The sequence below is a fragment of the Geotrypetes seraphini genome, chromosome 8, assembly GCF_902459505.1.
Source record: "Geotrypetes seraphini chromosome 8, aGeoSer1.1, whole genome shotgun sequence".
Classification (NCBI taxonomy): domain Eukaryota; kingdom Metazoa; phylum Chordata; class Amphibia; order Gymnophiona; family Dermophiidae; genus Geotrypetes; species Geotrypetes seraphini.
In genome coordinates, this window is record NC_047091.1 from 149,027,963 (window position 1) to 149,047,589 (window position 19,627).

General features: G+C 43.7%; 1 protein-coding gene across 1 annotated transcript in view; it reads right to left on the reverse strand.

The window, feature by feature from the left end:
* Positions 1 to 18,320: 18,320 nt before the first annotated feature.
* Positions 18,321 to 19,627, reverse strand: part of TMEM132B (transmembrane protein 132B) — a 709,727-nt gene continuing 708,420 nt past the window's right edge. The window contains exon 9 of the mRNA XM_033956153.1: positions 18,321 to 19,463. Within this exon, the coding sequence (XP_033812044.1) occupies positions 18,321 to 19,463 (1,143 nt within the window). The remainder of the gene's footprint in view (positions 19,464 to 19,627) is intronic.

Consider the following 19,627-nt stretch of genomic DNA (forward strand, 5'->3'; position numbering starts at 1 on the left):
AACAGTGCCCAGTATCTGGCAAGATCCCAAGGAGTAAAACAGATTTTATGCTGCTTATCCTAGGCATAACGGTTTATGGACTTCTCCTTTAGGAAATGGGCTTCTCTTTTAGGAAATAGCTACCATTTTCATCTCCATTACCTCCTGCAGGAGGGCATTCCAGGCATCTACCACCCTCTCCATGAAAAAGTGCTTCCTGATATTATTCCTGAGTCGATCCCCACTGCAATTTAGTTCTACTCCCTTCCCTCCTCTGAAAAAAGGTTTCAGGAATTTATTCTTTTCAAACTTAAGAACATAAGAATAGCTTACTGGGTCAGACCAATGGTCCATCAAGCCCAGTAGCCTGTTCTTATGGTGGCCAATCCAGGTCACTAGTACCTGGCCAAAACCCAAGGAGTAGCAACATTCCATGCTCCAATCCAGGGCAAGCAGTGGCTTCCCCCATGTCTTTCTCAATAACAGACTATGGACTTTTCCTCCAGGAACTTATCCAAACTTTTCTTAAAACCAGTTACGCTATCCGTGCTTACCATTTAAGAATGTGTGGGATCTCTTAGAGAGAGGAAGAGATAATGGTTACTGCGGATGGGCAGACTGAGTATCACACTTAACTATATATGAGATAGCAGTTCGCATAAATCCAGATATTCAGCCCTGGACTGCTGTTCCCTATAAGCTGAGCGGGAGTCCTCCAACTGCATTGCTGCCAGTGTATTCTCAATTGCTAGGGACAGGTAGATTCTTTAGAGTCCTATAGAGCTTGCCTGACCCTCACTATTGAACATGTGATAGTGAAACAGCACCTCCCCCCCCTTACTGGTAGGACTGTAGGTGGAAGACACCCACTTAACTTAGAGGGAACAGTGGACGTAGGCCAGCATTGAATATCCAAAAATAATGCCAACAATAGCTAAAAAAAAAACGCCTGCCAGCTGAATATCTACCCCATAATGCTGGGGTTGTTGTTTTTTTTGTAAGCATTTTAAGAAGTTTCAGCTGGGGCTTTCTGCTGCAAGCACTCACAAGAGAGTCTTACAGTGTATTTTGGAAAAGAAAAATGCTCCTCGCCACCAGCTCTGACGCATAATGGGATCTGAGTGGCTGTCAATCACACGAAGCCTCAGCTGGAAATTTACTGAAATGGCCCCCACATGGGAAATGCTGAGTAAAAAATAGCACCGAGGTCCTTTCGAATATATGAATTTCCCAGAAATCCATAGGCAAAACCAGTTAGTATTCATTGTGATAATACCTAGATGCAGAGTAAAGATGCTGTTTACTTTATTACAAATCCTTGTGGTTAGACATAAGAATGAGGAGATAAGTGGACTATTTTGTATGCTCATGTACCCTTGATGGCAGCATATAATTAAGGAAGGAGATGTGCAAATCTGTTCTAGATAAGAAGATGCATCTTATAAACAGTTGGCAGCTGGGATATATCCTCGTAATGTGGACAAGAACCGGGTAGAATGGATGGTGCATTTGGTCTTTTTCTGCAACCATCTACTATGTTACTGTCATCAGTGTGGGGGGTGTTCATGGTTGCAGAATTTAAATTAATCATCAATATTCAGCAGCGCTCTTCAAAGTGTAGCCAGTGCTGAGTATCTGAGCAGTATGGTCAGTGTGGGCTCCATTTGGAGAGCAGTGATATTCAGCCTGTGCTCTCTGAGTAACTATACCAATACCGCACCAATACCAATGGATATCCTAAAGTTGTCCAAGGCCCTGGCGCTCTCCAGTCAGTGCTACTGAACAGCAGTGGATAGCAACTAAGCCACTAATCCAGATAACGGTTATTAATCTGGATAATCAGCTTTGAAAAAAAATGGCCCTATAATTCTGATCAGAGGACCTGGAATCCATGTGTTCCCCTGACCCTTCCCTGTATCTTAGGTATAATTCAAAAACTGCAAAGGAGCCATTTGACTTCCAGGTCTCTTTTATTACTCTAGGGCCGGGCTTCTCAATCCAGTCCTCAGGGCACACCGAGTCGCGTCGGGTTTTCAGGATATCCACTATGAATATGCATGAGATAGATAGATGTTCACACCGAGGAGGAAGTGCATGCCAATCTCACGCACGTTAATTGTGAAGATCCAGAAAACCCATGGGACGAGGTGTGCCCTGAGGACTGGGTTGAGAAGGCCTGCTCTAGGTAGGGTTACCAGATGTATGGATTTCTCCGGAGATATCCTCCTACTGAGGACCTGTCTGGGGCTCCGAATGGCTTTTCAAAGCCCGGCACTTTGTCTGGGTTTTGAAAAGCCTCCTCACATCGTACTGTGCAGGAAGCCCACGCATGAACGGACAACGTGTGATGTCATTGCATGGCATCCGCGCATGTGCGGACTTCCTCCCAGGCTCAACAAGAGCAGGCAGTGGAGGGGGGGGGCAGGCCTAGGGGGTCTGGATTTTCCAACTGGAAAATATGGCAACCCTAGCACTAGGGGGCGTGATATTTAAAACGGTTTAAGCAGGCAGGAGAGGCTCCTGCCTGGTTAAACCTCACTGAACTAGGTAGCTACCCAACTCATCGTTCCCTTTGTACTTTCCTACCTGAGCAGCATGTATCGATTCACCCTTTTTGTCCTGTGTATCTATCATAATTAGACTGTAAGCTCTTTAGAGCAGGGACTGTCCCTTGTGTGTTTAATGTACAGCGCTGTGCGCATTTGGTAGTGCTATAGAAATAATAAAAAGTAGTAGTGCCACTGAATATCTCTGCTAACCAGCCAGGTTAGGAGCAGAGTTTGACTGGAACCATAAATCAGGTGGTTAGTGATCCTGCTAGGCATTCCAATGGTACAAAATGAAGCAGCGAGATTTCTGCTGGGAAAATCGAGGCTGATGCGTGCCACCCTGCTACTGAAAGAACTACACTGGCTCCCAATTGAAAGCAGGGTGACATGCAAGATCTTGTTGCCGACACAAAAAAAAAATCGTTCATCTCGCAGAACCACAATATCTAGTTGGGGGGGGGGGAGTGCCCTTCAGAGACCTGTCCCATCTTATCCCGAGGTGGGGTGAGGAGGAGAGACACGAACATCCATGGTAGTCTTCCCCCCCCCCCACACACCCCTTTGCTACGCCACTGCGTACTTGGATATTCAGTGCTGGGAGCCATGCATCCCCCTCCCCCCGCTATTGAATACCTGGGATTAGTTCAGCCTGCAGCTTTACAAGGTTTACAAGCTGCTTACCTCCAAGATGCCCTCGGGTATTTTGTGTGTATTTTTTTTTTTTTAAGTTAATTCCATTGTGCTATTGATCTTTCCAAACATAATTTCACATTTTGATTCTGTGGCTTAATGCATTTATAATATAAATGAGATTTAAAGAGATGGATAGAAGATGAGGCTTTTTTTTTTTTTTTCAAATGCTGTATCATATTTATAATTGCCTCTGCAGTTTAGGGCAGCACTAAAAGAGCCCAGGACTAGCACGCGCACCGCTTTTCGACTCCCTACCTAGGTTACTTCATTTTGGCAGTTGACAGTAGAGAATTGCGCGGGGACAGAAATCCCACCCATCCCCGCCCGTCCCCACCAGAATCCTCTCCGTCCCCATCTGTCCCCGTCAGGATCCTCTCCGTCCCCACCCGTCCCCGTCAGGATCCTCTCCGTCCCTACCCGTCCCCGTCAGGATCCTCTCCGTCCCCACCCGTCCCCGTCAGGATCCTCTCTGTCCCCACCAATCCCCGCCCGTCCCCATAAAAAGCAGCAATTACTTCTGACAGGATCATCAATTCCACAGTTTCTTTTGTGTTTGCGCTGCTGTTTTCCTGGAGGACGTGGCCACGGGTCCTGATTTTTCTTTGGGACAGTCTGGTAACCCTAGTTATGGGCAGGTTGTGGGAGGGCTTTGGGTGGCCTTAGATTTGGATGTCTTGCAGTAATAATCAAATTGTTCCCAAGACATCCTGGACAAAACTTAGACATTCTGAGCTAGACCTGTTTTAAAAGCATCTAAGTGCCAAAAAGGAGCACAAACTGACCAGTTGACCACTTGGCGGATTATGTTATGACTCCCCACCCACACTCCCCCAGTGGTCGCTATCTTCCTCCCATCCCCCCAAAATCTGAATGAAACAGTACATATCTGTCTCTAGAACAGCAGCACCTGGTATGGGAAAGCCTAGTAGAGCATCACACAGGGGTCTTAAGTAGCCTGGTGAGCGGGCTAGTGAACCATAGAGAGAAGAACCAGGCCCTTAAGCCACTCTAACCACTACATGTATGGTGGAAAGTGTGAGCCCACCAAAACCCAACTATTCTGCCTTATAGGTGCCACCTGCAGCCCTAAGGGCAGTCGGAGTGGTAGACAGGTGGGTATAGTAGGTATTGGGGGAGTTTTATGCAGCTCACCCTGTATTATAAAGGGGTTATGGTGAGAAGTACATCCACTGCTCTATGGCAGGGGTAGGCGATTCCTATCCTTGAGAGCCACAGGCAGTTCAGGTTTTCAGGATATCCACAATGAATATGCATGAGATGGATTTGCATGCACTGCCTTCTTGAAAATGCAAATCTATCTCATGCATATTCATTGTGGATATCCTGAAAACCTGACCTGCCTGTGGCTCTTGAGGACCGGAATTGCCCACCCCTGCTCTGTGTGGCCAGTCCATTAAAATGCTGGCCCCTCCCATGTCCAAATGGTCTGGATCTGGACATTTTGATCTTGGAAGGTTTTGTGGTCTAAAATGGCGAATAAAGTTGGACTACGGGTTGGATGTCTTGATGGACATGACATCTAAGTAGATGATTAAAAAAAAAAAATTAAAAAGTGGATGTCTTATGGTGTTGCCCCCCTCAATAATACTATGAGACTTCCCCCCTATTGAAGGAATTCTTCCACTTCCAAATGATGTAGGGTTACCAGATTTTATTCCCATAAAATCTGGACCTATAGTCCCGCCCCCAGGCCCGCCCAGTTCCACCCAGCCCCACCCCCATTATGACCAAGTCAAGCCCCATTCTGCCCCACACCCCCCCTCAACCTGTTTTTGTCCTCAGGACCGCTTTGGGAGGGCATCTGCTAATGCAACGCGCTATCACATGCATGCACGTGATGTCACCGTATATGCATCTGCACATGCCCTCCTGATGCGGTCCCGAGGTGGAAGCTTTTCAAAACCCGGATAAAGTGCCGGGTTTTGAAAAGCCATCCAGACATGTCCTCTACAAAGAGGACATATCCGGATGTCTGGTAACCCTGTTGATGTAACTTTTCCCTACGTTGTTACTTAGGTTTTCTCCTTAATGCAGGGATCTCAAAGTCCCTCCTTGAGGGCCGCAATCCAGTCGGGTTTTCAGGATTTCCCCAATGAATATGCATTGAATATGCAATGAATATGCATATGAATATGAAAAAGCAGTGCATGCACATAGATCTCATGCATATTCATTGGGGAAATCCTGAAAACCCGACTGGATTGCGGCCCTCAAGGAGGGACTTTGAGACCCCTGCCTTAATGTATTGAATGTGCTTCGCCCCTCACAACATTGTAACCCTCCTCCACAATGTTATTTTTTGTAACTCTCTCCCTCTCGATGTGATGCAACTTTTCCCCATGATGTTACTGGGCCTCTTATCTTGTAAATCTCCTTGAACCTATTATGGGGAAGTGTGATTAAGAAATCCTGATTAGATTACTCAGCAACTTTGATAATGTGAACTTTCTCTCCTTTGCTGTATTAACACATGAGGATAATGCTTGAGTACCTGATTGTAAACCGCTTAATATACCTTGTCCATGTGGTATATCAAATCCCAATCCTCAATAATTTCCCAAGGTCTTCTCACAGGTAAATAAATGCTTTATATTCATAAATGTTTTGTTTTCTAATCACCCACTTGATATAGGTAACGTATATATGTACAGCCTTTATAAGCAAACCACTGTTTAAAGAGCTCTTCCCAAGGAAGCATTTGGGACAGGGATTGCATGTACTGACACACGTCACTGGGAATGACTCTTCCAAAAGTAGAATTGAAAGGGAATTTATGCTCATTGCTTATGAGTGACCTCTAGTGGCCAGATTTAGAGCTACAGTAGACTTTAACTGGAGCTCAATTAACCAGAACTCTTAAGCAACCAGAAAAAGAATCTAAAAAAATACTTTAACACTTTAAATAAAAATGAAAATAAAATCAATTTCTGGCAGAAATTTAAGTGTAAACTTGGAATGCCATACCTGAGTATGCCCATGCTTTGTCTACCACATGTCTAGTAGTTTGTCTGGAATAGTTTATGGTATGACATAGTATGGGGTATTGTATTAGTTAGGCCTATTTTTAATAGTAACTCTCAAGCAACCAGAAACTACACTTATCTGGCATCTATCAATCCCCATGGGTGCCGGTTAACTGAGAGTCTACTGTATTACAGTATTGCAATTATTTTGAAAAGAGTCCTGCTTCAAAGTGATCATCACCGCAATGATGTTGGAGGATGGAAGTGTTAAACAGATGCAAAATGCCCAGGTAGATGCCATTGAAAGTTAATGCACTGAATCCATGCCATACTCCAACATAGACAGAAATACAAAAGAATTGGTGGAAAATGCTAGGTCCAATAAAAAAAGCTGTTGATAATGTACTGGGCTTAATTTCTGCATGCTGAATTGCCTCAGTGAGTTCCATACATTTTGATATATAGCACTCTCCACAGTATGTATTTCTTCACATTTGATCTATTTTCCCATAAAATACCAATCAGGAAATATGCTGTAATTGGCCAGAGGGGATCACATGACCATATAACTACAGTACAGTCCCCTTACTGATTTTCTAGAACAGTGTTTCTCAAACTTTTTTTTAGCTCCAGCACTCTAAACGGAGCAAACATTTTTTGCAGGACATTATAATTGAAATTATAAAATTGCTAACCAAACAAAAAATTAAATTTCAGAGTTATTTATTTAAAGTTCTTTAAGCTATGTATGGGTAATTGTAACAATGGTGAAACTAAAGTAGATAGAATAGAATTGCTAATCAATGCGATGAATGTGCTTGTTTTCGAGTGCAAATTAACTCAAAAACGTCTCGATAGTCGACAAGCAAACATGCATTTCATCATCCACCATCTGCAGTCGCTCTCTTTTTTCAATTTAATTTCTGTCAGAGCTGAAAATCCAAGTTCGCAAAGACTGGTAAGAAGATCGAAATGGTAACAAAAAAACTGGATTGCTTTGTTGCTCAAGTTAGAATTCTAACTACTGCATAAAAAATACAAATAAAACTAAAATTACTTGCTGTTAGTTTTCAAGGACCTATCACGTCAAAGAATGATACTTGCGGAACCTGAGCTCCCTTCAGTTATTCCGCAAAAAACTGAAAACCTGGCTTTTCAGCAAATTATAGCTCTATCCTTCCCCCCTTTCTCTCCCCCCTTCTACACATAAGTTCATGTAATCCTTTTTCTTCTTCTCTACCCACTATTTTAAGTTCTTGTAAACCGGGTCGAGCACCTTTCTCATGGAGATGATGCGGTATATAAACTTAAGGTTTAGATTAGATTAGATTAGATTGTCTGGGCGGTCGTATCCATATGCACACAGATGCTCATAACATTGACAGACTCTTGCATACGCCATGTACATGTCATGTATTCTAGATTACGAAGGGAATTTTAAAAAATAAAGCAAAATTCTGGAATCTCTAGTGGCACACCTGGAATCTCTTCGGGGCAAACCACTGTGCCGTGGCACACAGTTTGAGAGACACTGCTCTTGTATCACACTTCCCAGCCTCTTCAGAAATCGCAGCTTTAATCACTTCCCAAAGTAAAACGGAGTGGTAGCCGGTGTTAGTCCACTTTTAAAGGTAATATATCGCTTCCGTATCATCTGGTCTTTTAATAGGTGTTATAAACCACATTGAATGCATGGTAGAACAGATTTTACTGCAGTTTTCAAGCAGGTGGAAAGTACCAGAGGTGAGCTGTAAAATGCCTTTTGTCTTATTTAGTTATGTCACCCAGCAGTGCACAGATGCTTTTGATAAAAAAATGTCAAACGCTTCACTAAATAACTGATAAGAATCATCTTCATTATCTATAAACACTGAAATCATGTAGGTTACCAATTATGTGTACAACAGGAGGCATACATATACAGTATACATTAAGTTTACATTAAATATAAAGGGTGATGGGAACTAGAACATGAAACAAAACAGAAAAATGATTAAAGTTCTGTCAGCTTGAATATTGGTCATTCTAGCATCTTTTCTGCATATCTAAGGAATATAGGGCTCCTTTTACAAAGGTGCGCTAAGCGTTTTAACGCACGCTAAATATTAGCGCATTCTAACCATGGGAGAGAGGAGACATGATCGAGACGTTTAAGTATATTACCGGCCATATCGAGATGGAAGAAGAGATTCTCTTTCTCAAAGGACCCTCAGCCACAAGAGGGCATCCGCTCAAACTCAGGGGCGGGAAATTTCATGGCGACACCAGGAAATATTTCTTCACCGAGAGAGTGGTTGATCCTTGGAATGAGCTCCTGGGGCAGGTGATCGAGGCAAACAGCGTGCAAGAATTTAAGAGCAAATGGGATGCCCATGTGGGATCCCTTAGAGGGTTAAGCCAAGGGAACCTGTCACCAGGAGTGGGATCCCTAGACTTGGGGGTGGGTCAGTAGAGTGGGCAGACCTGATGGGCTATGGCCCTTATCTGCCCTCATCTTCTATGTTTCTAAACACTAACGCGTGCATGTTAGTCTATGGATGCATTAGCATGCGCATAGATTTAGCATGCACTAAAATGCATAGCGCACCTTAGTAAAACAGGGGGATACTGTATATTAATGGCAGTCTCTGTTATCTGTTATTTCATTTGGAGTAGTTTTTCTCTCTTCCAAAATGCTTTCCAACACTGTTACCTTGAATGTTTCTCTGCCCCAAGTGCTGCCTTGAAGTGCAGAGATGCGCCTTCCCTTCACATGAAACACCTTCAAGCTCTTTTCGCACTTCTCAGTGCCAATAAAATCTGGCCATCATAGCTGTATCGATTTTTACCTTAGGTTTGTCCTCCAGGTTCAGGTTTCCAGCTCAGATACAATCTGCCATTTCTCATGGTCATTATTTTACTAGCTGAAGTCCATTATTAGAGGATAAAAAACATCTTAATTGCACTCACAGATTTATTTTTTTTTTTTTAAATCATTATTTCTTTGATCTTTTCAGCTTTCCATTGTATTATTTCTATCTACAGTATTTGCTTCCAAATGAGTTTCTTTCCAGTGGTCAAACTTAAAAAACAAACAAAAACAGAACCAGCAAGCAAGCAAAAACATTGCTGGATATGGATTTGGATTTTAGATTTAATTCCTCACTTTTCTGCCTTAAGCACACCTATTTCTTGTAAACTTCAATTTTGTTGACTAGGAAGCAATAAGTCTAATGTTTGTTGGGTTGTCCTTTGAGTGTACTTCTCAGCTGAAATAACTCAGCCACTTCTCCTTTTGTTCCACAATTTACCTACAGACAATAACAACAGTTTTTGCCCCCTAGAATTTAATCACATGTGAGAAATGTCAGACTATGAACTGAAAACTGGAGCCATATTTAAGAGTAAAAAATGTACAAGCAATTAGGGCTACATTCTGCAAACAGCACTTAGAAAAGCAGCATGCCAATCCAAGTTAGGCGCCGTTGGTGGAATTGAGCCTACTGGCGCCTAAATTGACTTAGCTGCCAGTATATTAAGCCAAGGTTTTCTTGGCATAATATCCCAATGTCTAACTGAATCCTCACCCAAACTCCGCCCCAAATCCTCCTCAAACTATGTCTACTTGGTGGTAGGTGCCTCGGTGTAGACGTCTACATCTAAGTGGCAGGTGCACACCAAGTTAGGCGCCTACCGGCTAATTAATTTTTTTAAAATCATTTTTAGTTGGGTTTAATGGTGCTTTCAGTCAACGCCAATGAAAAAAATTTAAGATAGGCACCTAGATTGGCTAGGCATGCCATTCTAGGTGCTTAACTGTAGGCGTCTTTTATAGAATCAGGGTCTTAGAGTGTACCGAGTAAAATTTTACCTTCCTAGATAGACACTTAAATACATAGGGATAAATATTCAGCAAATGGCAGCTAGCATTATGTCTGGATATTCAATGCAAGTTTCCAAGTTTTTCAAAGTCTTGATATACTGCATTACTACATGAAGGCAACTATGCACTTTGCAATGCAAAAATTAAGAGATTAAATTAAGAGTTGACAGGAGGAGGGGAGGTGGAAATAGAGACAAGGTACAGAAAGAATGAGGACATGGAACTACAATATTTGATAGGATGGTGGAGGGGAGAGAGTCAAAGCAGAAGAGTAGAGAAATAAGTTGTGCCGTCATGCGAGGAGGTCTTTGAAAAAAGGGGGGAAACGGTTTGTTGGGATGCGAGAGAGTGTTCCAGGAAGTGGGACCAGGGACCAAGAAAATTATGGGTGGTGTCATAAACGATCTGACGATGGGAGGGAATGAATAGTAGGCTTGGTTGTAACGAGTGAAGTGTACGTGATGGGAGGTAAGGAATTAGGAGTTGGTCAAGATAAGGAGGAGAGAGAGATGTGTTTTATATGCTAGCAGTATGAGGGGGTGCTGAAAAGTTCTCAGCCCAATCAAGACGGGAATGACATGGAATCATAAAACTTACAAGTTATTCCACATATTCACTCCTAAGTTCAACATACTTGGCACATCATGTCTGAAGTTTCTGCAACCCAAAGAATATTCTGATGTCTGGTCACTGAAATACTGCCCCGCTGCTGCAACTACCTCTAAATCACTTGAAAATGATCACCCTTTCAAACTCTCAAATAGAAAATAGTCAGATGGAGCACGATCATGAGTAGGGTGGATGGTCTATGCACTGAAACCCCAACTGCATAAAAAATCCATTGTTTTACCTGCCTTGTGAGCAAGAACATTGTCTTACAAAAAGAGAATTCCTTTCTGCAACTTCCCTCCCCTTTTTTTCTTTCAATGCCTCCTTTAATCAGCACAGCAAGTTACAGTAGTATTCTGCTTTAACTGATTGGCCCCTTGAAAGATAATCAGTCATTACAACATCTCCCTGATCCCAAAACACTGTGGCCATGACCTTTCCTGCTGAATTTTGGCTCTTGAATTTCCTTGGCCTTGGAGAATCCGAGTTGTTTGGTCTCAGGATCAGAGTAGTGTAATCATGTTTCATCAACAGTAACTAGAGGTTCCAAAAAGTTGACATCGGCTTGCTAAAAATGCTGCAAAATCAACTTGAAAGTGTCCACTCAATGTCGTTTCTTGTCAGCGTTCAAATTTTGGGCACCCATTTGGCTGACAGCTTCTGCGTACCCAACTGCTTGTGGATAATACACTCAATACAGTCCCTGGATATATGTAGGTGTTGTTTTAGCCAATAGTCACTGATTTGCCAAAATCAGGTCATAGACATGGTCAACAATTTCAGGCCTCCCAGACCTCGCTGCATCTTTGGTCTTGAAATCTCCACACTGAAAGTTTGTACCCCCACTTCTTCACTGTGGAGTATGATGGGCATTTGCCACTCAATGTTTGCATCATATATTTATTGATTCCCTTTGGAGTTTTCTGCAGGAAAAGGAACTTCATGACGGCTTGGAGTTCCACACTTGAAAATTCCACACTTTTGTTGACGTGATTCAATCAATGATCTGAAACAATGTCAAAACATAGCATTACGATTCTGCAAATTGGCACTTTGCAAAATAAAAGAACACTCTTTTCAGCAAAATAACACTCAGAATTTAGGAAGTTGGTTGGGCTGAGAACCTTTCAGCATCCCCTCGTAGAATCTTGTAGGTCAATCTGTGGGATATGGACAGCCAATGGGCCAATTTTAGTAGTTGTGTGGCGTGATTGAATTTAGTTTCACCAGTTATTAGTGTCCTGTATTCACTGTAGACACTGAAGATTTTTAGTTTGAATACCATTGCCTGAACACTGGCATTGAATATCTGGGTTTACGCGGCTGTCTATCCCTTTCAGAGAATGGCCACCCGGATGGTCTCGGGACTCAAGGATCTCCCGTACGAAGAACGGTTAGACAAATTACAGCTATACTCGCTCGAGGAACGCAGAGAGAGGGGGGACATGATCGAGACGTTCAAGTATCTCACGGGCCGCATCGAGGCGGAGGAAGATATCTTCTTTTTCAAGGGACCCGTGGCAACAAGAGGGCATCCGTGGAAAATCAGGGGCGGGAAACTACGAGGTGACACCAGGAAATTCTTTTTCACTGAAAGGGTGGTTGATCGCTGGAATAGTCTTCCACTGGAGGTGATTGAGGCCAGCAGCGTGCCTGATTTTAAGGCCAAATGGGATCGACACATGGGATCTATTCACAAGGCAAAGGTAGGGGAGGGTCATTAGGGTGGGCAGACTGGATGGGCCGTGGCCCTTATCTGCCGTCTATTTCTATGTTTCTATGTTATTTGGTTAAGCGGGGAATACAGCACTTAACCGCCTAAGCAAAACCAGATAAAGATGAGACTGTGTTTTATGCGGTCCAAAATGTTGTTAACATAGGGCCCCCTTTTATCAACCTGCACTAGAAGTTTTTAGCGCAAGCTGGTGCAGTAAATGCTCCGATCCAATGCTCATAGAATTACCTCACGGGGGGAGGGGAGGGGTGGAGGGAGTTAGACAGTTAAGTGTTAAATATCGGCACTTTACTGCAGTCGTGCCGACTCTGCCCCTGGATTGTCCACAGAATAGCCAGTTTCCAGTTTAATGATTACTGGTGATATTCAGTGACACTGTCCAGTTTGGTACTGCTGGATATCGGTGGATAGCCCTGCACAAGTGATTTAGCCGGCCAGGAGTCTCTACTGCCCTGTTAAATTGCTTTGAACATATATCGACCCCATAAAAGTAGGTGCTTGGAGAACATAACCCCCTATGTTCACGTGACAGACTGTATGCGTAGGTGTTCCTGGGAGCCAGAAATAGGGTGGAATGGGACAGAACTGGAACTTACATGTGGAATGGCAAGGAACAGTGCAGGAGTCCTGGGGGAAATGTTGTTTGTTTCTATAGTGGGGCAGAGACCACACAAGGCAACAATTACAGCCCTAAACAGAGGGGGAACTGCACTGATTAAAAATTTCAACATGAAATACCTTCCTAGGCAGGCTTGGGTCTTTCTCTGCCATCATTGTACTATGAGACTATTTTGTCTATTTAGCCCTGATATTTAACTGCTCTGGTCAGCAGGGGTTTTGGGGGGGAGGGTTTGGGGGGAAGGGTTTAAACACTGGCCATTAATATAAACTAGGGCAGGGGTAGGGAACTCCGGTCCTCGAGAGCCGTATTCCAGTCAGGTTTTCAGGATTTCCCCAATGAATATGCATTGAAAGCAGTGCACGCAAATAGATCTCATGCATATTCATTGGGGAAATCCTGAAAACCTGAAAACCTGACTCGAGGACCGGAGTTCCTTACCCCTGAGCTTGGGGCTTAATATCTGAAATTATTCACACTGCCATGAGAGGTTCCGGAATGTTTAAATTGCTTCTCCGGGGCTAACTGGGCGTTTTCAATGGCACTTAGCCAGACAGTGCTGATGAAAATACCCAAATAGTGCCCCAGCCATCAGTGGCTGTTTTGGGAGTGTTCTGGGGAGAAGTCAGCCAGTGGTGTAGCAGGGGAGGGAGGCACCCGGGGGGGGGGGGGGTAGCGCCTTGAATCACTGCACCGAGGACACACGCACACTCTTCCCCGCCACTTGAGTGCGCCCCGTGTACCTCTTGATATGAGCAACACCACCCCCCTCACACACACACACACTTTTCCACAGCGCTTGAGCACTTCCCACGTCACCTCTTCGAGTGTTTGTTGGCACGAGCAACATCTTCCAGCCTCGGCTCCCTTCTGATGTCAAAGTGGGACATAGGCAAGGCTAGCGCCTATGCACATAACTTCCAGAATACTGTAAGCTACTGTACATGCGGCCCTGCCACACTGAGGCATCACACTTACATCAGAACTACATCCAGCTCTAGGACTGGTATAATTGTGGGCATCTAAAAGACAGGCATGCAGAATTAGAATGCTAGTATCAGTGGCATAGTAGGGTGGGGGGGGCCAGACTTCGTGGAAGATGCAGATGCTGGTGCCTCTCCTCTTCTCTGCTTCCCCGCCCCCCCCTCCCCACACGTACCTCCTTAAATGACGCAACCAGCATCTTCCACTTGCTGTTCGCGCCGGCCTTGGCTCCCTTCTGACATCACTTCCTGGTTGCGGGACCAGAACGCAATGGCAGAAAGGAGCCGTGGCCGACGCGAGCAGCAGGTGGATGATGCTGCTTGCACCAGCGAGCATTTCAAGAGGGGCGGGGGGGGGGGTCACTCAAGCGGCGGACAGTGGGGGTGGAGGCGCTGAAGTGGCAGGGAAGAGTGGGCGGGCACACGGCACAGCGAAGCAGGGTCACACCACCCCGGACGCTAATCTCCTTCACTGCGCCACTGGCTAGTATTCTATTGTAGAACTTGTGTACCTATGTTTCATTATAGAATAGGGTCCTACCACACGGCCTTGAGGTGTCTAAATGAAGGCATCCATTTATAGAATTTCCTCTATGGTGTATGCCATCTTCGGATCAGATGTAAATGTTTGTCCAATGGACTTCTATTTTTTTTTTTTTTTTTTAATTTGATTAAACGCTTATAAAAATGTCTATATACAAACTTATTAAAACGCTATATATAAACTTCTATAATCTGTGCCCCACAAATGGCAAAAGATGGATGAAGATGAAATGTGTATATTGTATATCACTTTATTATCATATGCTATGAGTGGGGGTGCTATGCATTTCAAGGGGGAGGGAGAGACATCTTAACGTTGAAATTACCAAGTTAAATACATCCCCTTTTTACAAAAGTGCGATAGTGGTTTTAAGCACAGGCCGGCACGCTTGAATGCTCTGCACTGCTCCCAACGCTCATAGGAACTCTATGAGTGTCGGGAGCAGCGCAGAGCATTCAGCGTGCCGGCCTGCGCTAAAATCCGCTTTCGCAGTTTTGTAAAAGGGGGGAGGGTGTACTGTTAGCAATACTTTTGGTTATAAAATACTGTCCCAAGACTGCATCATATTTAACTACATATATGTGACTGGCACGATGGCAAATTGCCAATCGGTGCTTAAGCGTGAACGACTATAACCTGGACAGAGTGACAGACGTAGCTTTATCTTGTTTGGCAGACTGAATGGACCATGCAGGTCTTTATCTGCTGTCATTTACTGTGTTGCAGCTGGTTCTGGACACCTTAGTCGCTGTTATAAAAAAAAGGGGACAATATCCAAGGAAATTTACCCAGGTGAAATGTCAGTTTTCAAAGGGATTTACAAGTTTCCGCTGTGGATGGCAATTCTAAAGTCAGACCGCTGAGATTTTCAGAGCAGCCAGATTTAACCGTAAGGAAAATGGGTATTGTGGGGGGGGCCACAGAAATTTCAGGGAAGAAAGTACATGCTGGGATTTGATTTTCAAATGCTTAGGATTTATTTCTCATATGGATCCTTCCCAAGCAGGTATAACATCCTTGAGAACCTTTGCATCCAAGGACCTCGTAGAAGAAAATTTTCAAAACAGACAACTAACCATCTTGTTTCCCCTTTAAAATGAACATGAATGTCTCTGAGGGCCTTGCTGAAAAATGACTCCCCGTCTTGAAAAAGCCATCAAAAAAGGAAATGAATAAGGTTAAACGTGGTAGCTTGTGTTATTGTGTGATATCCAATGCAATACCCCCATGACAACAGTTTGCTCACGGGATTCATTGGGGGGGGGGGCACAACATGACTTACGGTAATTCAGCAAATCACACTCTTTCCAGATGTAACTTAAATTAAATCAACATCGCATAAGTAAAAAGAAACAAGATGCTTACATTCAGATAACCTTTAAGGTAAGCTTGATCCGAGGTCTTAAGCAAGGCATGTCTACTGTGCTTTTTACAAAGAGCTAAAGGATAGAAAAATGGTGAAAAATATCCCTCATGTTCAGAGCTGCTGTTTTCATGATGTAATAAAACCCATGTACAATGTCTCTTGAATTCAGTTCTAGCAGTATTTCACTATTAACAGGTAGTATACAAAATAACTCCTCTTACAATACCCAAAGGATGCACCTCTAGTCATTCCAGCAGTTCACCCTCTATTAATGTACAGTGAGCTGGGTTTAACTTAATTAACCTCCCATATTTGCATATAATACAGTTTCTCAGATCAGATCCTGAGCCGGATTAACACTAGACCGGACCACAGTCAAACATATATTTTTGGACTCCCCTACTAGGGACCCCCCTCCCACCATTATTTCACCTCTCCAGAAGTAGCAGGGAAAAGTACAGTCTAGCAGTGGGTGTAGCAGTAACACACGCAGTTTGTGGGTAAGCATGGGGACTATTCAAGCACATGCTTTGAATGGAGAAGCTTAATGGGTAGAGCTGGAGAGGAGCCAAGTGACCCAGTTCAAGAGGGAAACTCGGTCCTGGATTTCTGCAATCCTGGTACATTATGGGACCTAAAGTACTGATTTCCAATCGGTGGTATCAGAGACTACAAATGGAGTATTTATAAACAGGACTGGCCAAAAAGTCTCCCTCCCGGAGCTGGGTAACTTGACAGCTCTGAGGCAGTGGGCTGAGAATCAGGGAAGCTGGACAAGTCACTTTCACTCTCCATTGCCTCTGGACCACAGATTCCAAGAGTAGACTTGCTCAAAAAAAGTGAGATTTAAGGGCAATGTGTACAAGATATAAATTTACAATGTTTTACAAATGGAAAGAATAAAATAAAATATGTAGGTTTAAAAAAAAAAAAAAAAAAGCTCCAGAAAGGATATAGGCAGGGTTCAAGGAATTTGCCCAAGTAATTTAATAGTTAACAGGGAACCCCCCCCCCCACCTCTTTTATAAAGCCGCATTAGGCCTTTTTAGCGCCGGCCGTGATGGTAAAAACTCCGACTCTCCTAGAATTCCCGAGCATTGGAATTTTTACCGCCAAGGCCGGCAACAAAAAAGCCTAACGCGGCTTCAGAAACGGGGGGGCCTAAATTCCATGGGCGGAAAACTTCCGCCCACTTATATGTGCACAGGTATCAATGAACCTCTCCATTCCAGCCCCTTACTACACCACTGAGCTTACCACAGCCTCTGCAGTTAAGGGATGCAAATACAAGAAATTTCAGGAACGGCTGCTATCTTTTCAGGCAGCCTCATGGACTAGGGATTTAACTCATATATTCACATTTCCAATTTCGTACCAACAATTTCGTTGTGCCTTTTTAGGGAATCTTTTGAAAGTTAGAATTCGGATCCTTATTCATTTGTGTTATTTATTTTTATGAAACGCATAGAACTTAATGGTATTTGCGGTATACAAGTGAGTTTTATGTTATGTAATGGACTAATATCCACACACTTAGCCACTCTTCTGGCTTGGAGACAGCTACTTTTCAAATGTCTAAAATTCTGAAAAAAATCCAGGTATTTGGCAATCCCAGCCTCCTGAATACTGAGCACATTTGACAGGGTCCCCCCCCCCTTAAACTTTTGGGCCCAAGGCATGTGCTTAGATTGTCTATGCCTTAATCCGGCTCTGATCAGATATTCTCAAGCCAGTCCTAGGGACTTGCCCTGCCAGTCAGGTTTTCAAGACATCCGCCATGAACACATATGAGATTAATCTGTATGCACTACTTCCCATAGGCAGTGGAATGCTTTTTCATTTGGGAGTCCCAAAGGCTCCGCCCTAGCCCTGGCAGGATCCCGTGGCATGAATTCTCTCTCTAGCTCTCAACTCGCCCACCTACCTTCCCCCAGTCGCTGTAATTTTAAATCTTTTGGCAGCTGCCGCGCAGAATCAACGAGCAGGCTTGCCCCAGAAGTCTTCACTCTGCAATGCTGCGCAATGGCGGCTGAAAGATTTAAAATTACAGCGACCGGGAGGAGGTGGGTGGGGGGAGTAGAGCCATAACTGACTCTGACTGCCAATTTTTGGGGAGGCCATGGCCCCAGTGAGCTCACCCATTTCGACCTCCACTGTTGGTATTAAAGAGAGATCAGAGAATAGCTCAATTTTATGCAAACCTGTCTCATGCATATTCGTCATGAGTATCCCGAGAACCTAACTGGCTGGGTGTGTCCCAAGAACTGGGTTGATAACTACTACTCCAGGTCTTTAAGAGTTAACTTGTTATTTAACCTTCTATTGCTGACTGCACATACTGCTCCTCCATCCAAAAAACAGAAGGCATAAAGGTGAGTACAAATATAGGAAACTATTTTACATATTGTCCTGCAGTCTTTCCATATAGTCTCTAAGTTCCCTTGAATCTCCAAGATTCATATCTTGGCACACCCACTTTATATTATCCTCATTGCCAAATATAACCGAGTTGGTATAGGGGCCTCCATCCTCTGGCAAAATGGTGGTAAAGGAAGTAAACTTTACTCGCTTCCTTTTAGAAGGGTTCAAAGGTTCACTTTTCACTTCCATTTCATAAGCAAAATCAGAAGGTCGAAGAATTTGACTGTGCAGGCTCTTCTGAGAGCTTCCATTAAGGAGGAAGTTACTCTCTTCGAACTGCATGCGTCTGTCAATGATGGTAGTACACTCATCAGCTGGGAGGGATACGTCAACTGGGTTTTCCAAGAGTTCCACCTCATTTCCTAGCCACACCCAATCATGAGAATGAGGAATGTTTCCATGCTCAGGAATGGGAAACCTTTTGTGTCTATATTTCCAAGCAAATGCCACACAGTTAATTAAGAAGACTAAAATTGCTAGACAGAAAACGCACAGGAGGGCATACATGCCAATCTCTAAGTCTGACAAGCCCCTGGAAGTAAATGTAAAATTATTCTCACCACCTCGCTCTGGTAAGCCTACTTGTGTGGGGAAGCTTGTGAAGGCTGCTGGGTGAAGCTGACCATCATCCTGAGCATCTCCCTCAACGGGAGAGTTAAGAGTTGTGCTCTTGTTTGCGCTTTCTTCAAGACTGATCATAGATGTTCCATGCTTGGACCATTCTTGACCAGCTATTTCTCGTTCTTCTGTCTTTTCAACAGAGTTGCTGACATGGATTTTGAGATCACCATCTGTGCTATCAAGGTCAAAAGTATTTTCTTTATGGTCAAAATCCTTTTGGTCAAATTTAACTTTAATGCTCCCGTTTCCAACAGCCAAGCTACTCCTTCGCTTAGTCTTCTGACATACCTCGCTTATCACCAGCTCAGCTTTAATTAGGGGCCCTTGACCTTCACCTTCTGCAACTATAATGGGCCAATTTGATTGAGGACTTTGATAAGCCGACACTACCATTTCATCAAGTGAAGAGACGATGATTGCAAAATCCTTTGATTCATAGATGTCTAATGGTGTCACTGAGCCATCACTGAACAAGATCCAGGCACTGATAACTGCCTCCTATAAAACAAAGAGAGGCATAATAAGACATCCTAATGAGAGATTTCCAGGTGATTTTAGTGAATCATTTTAGGTTCTGAAAGCATTTTTTATGCCTAATGGTTTAAAAAGAGGGCCATAGCTCACTAAGGGGTCCTTTCACTAAGCTGAGGTAAAAAGTGGCC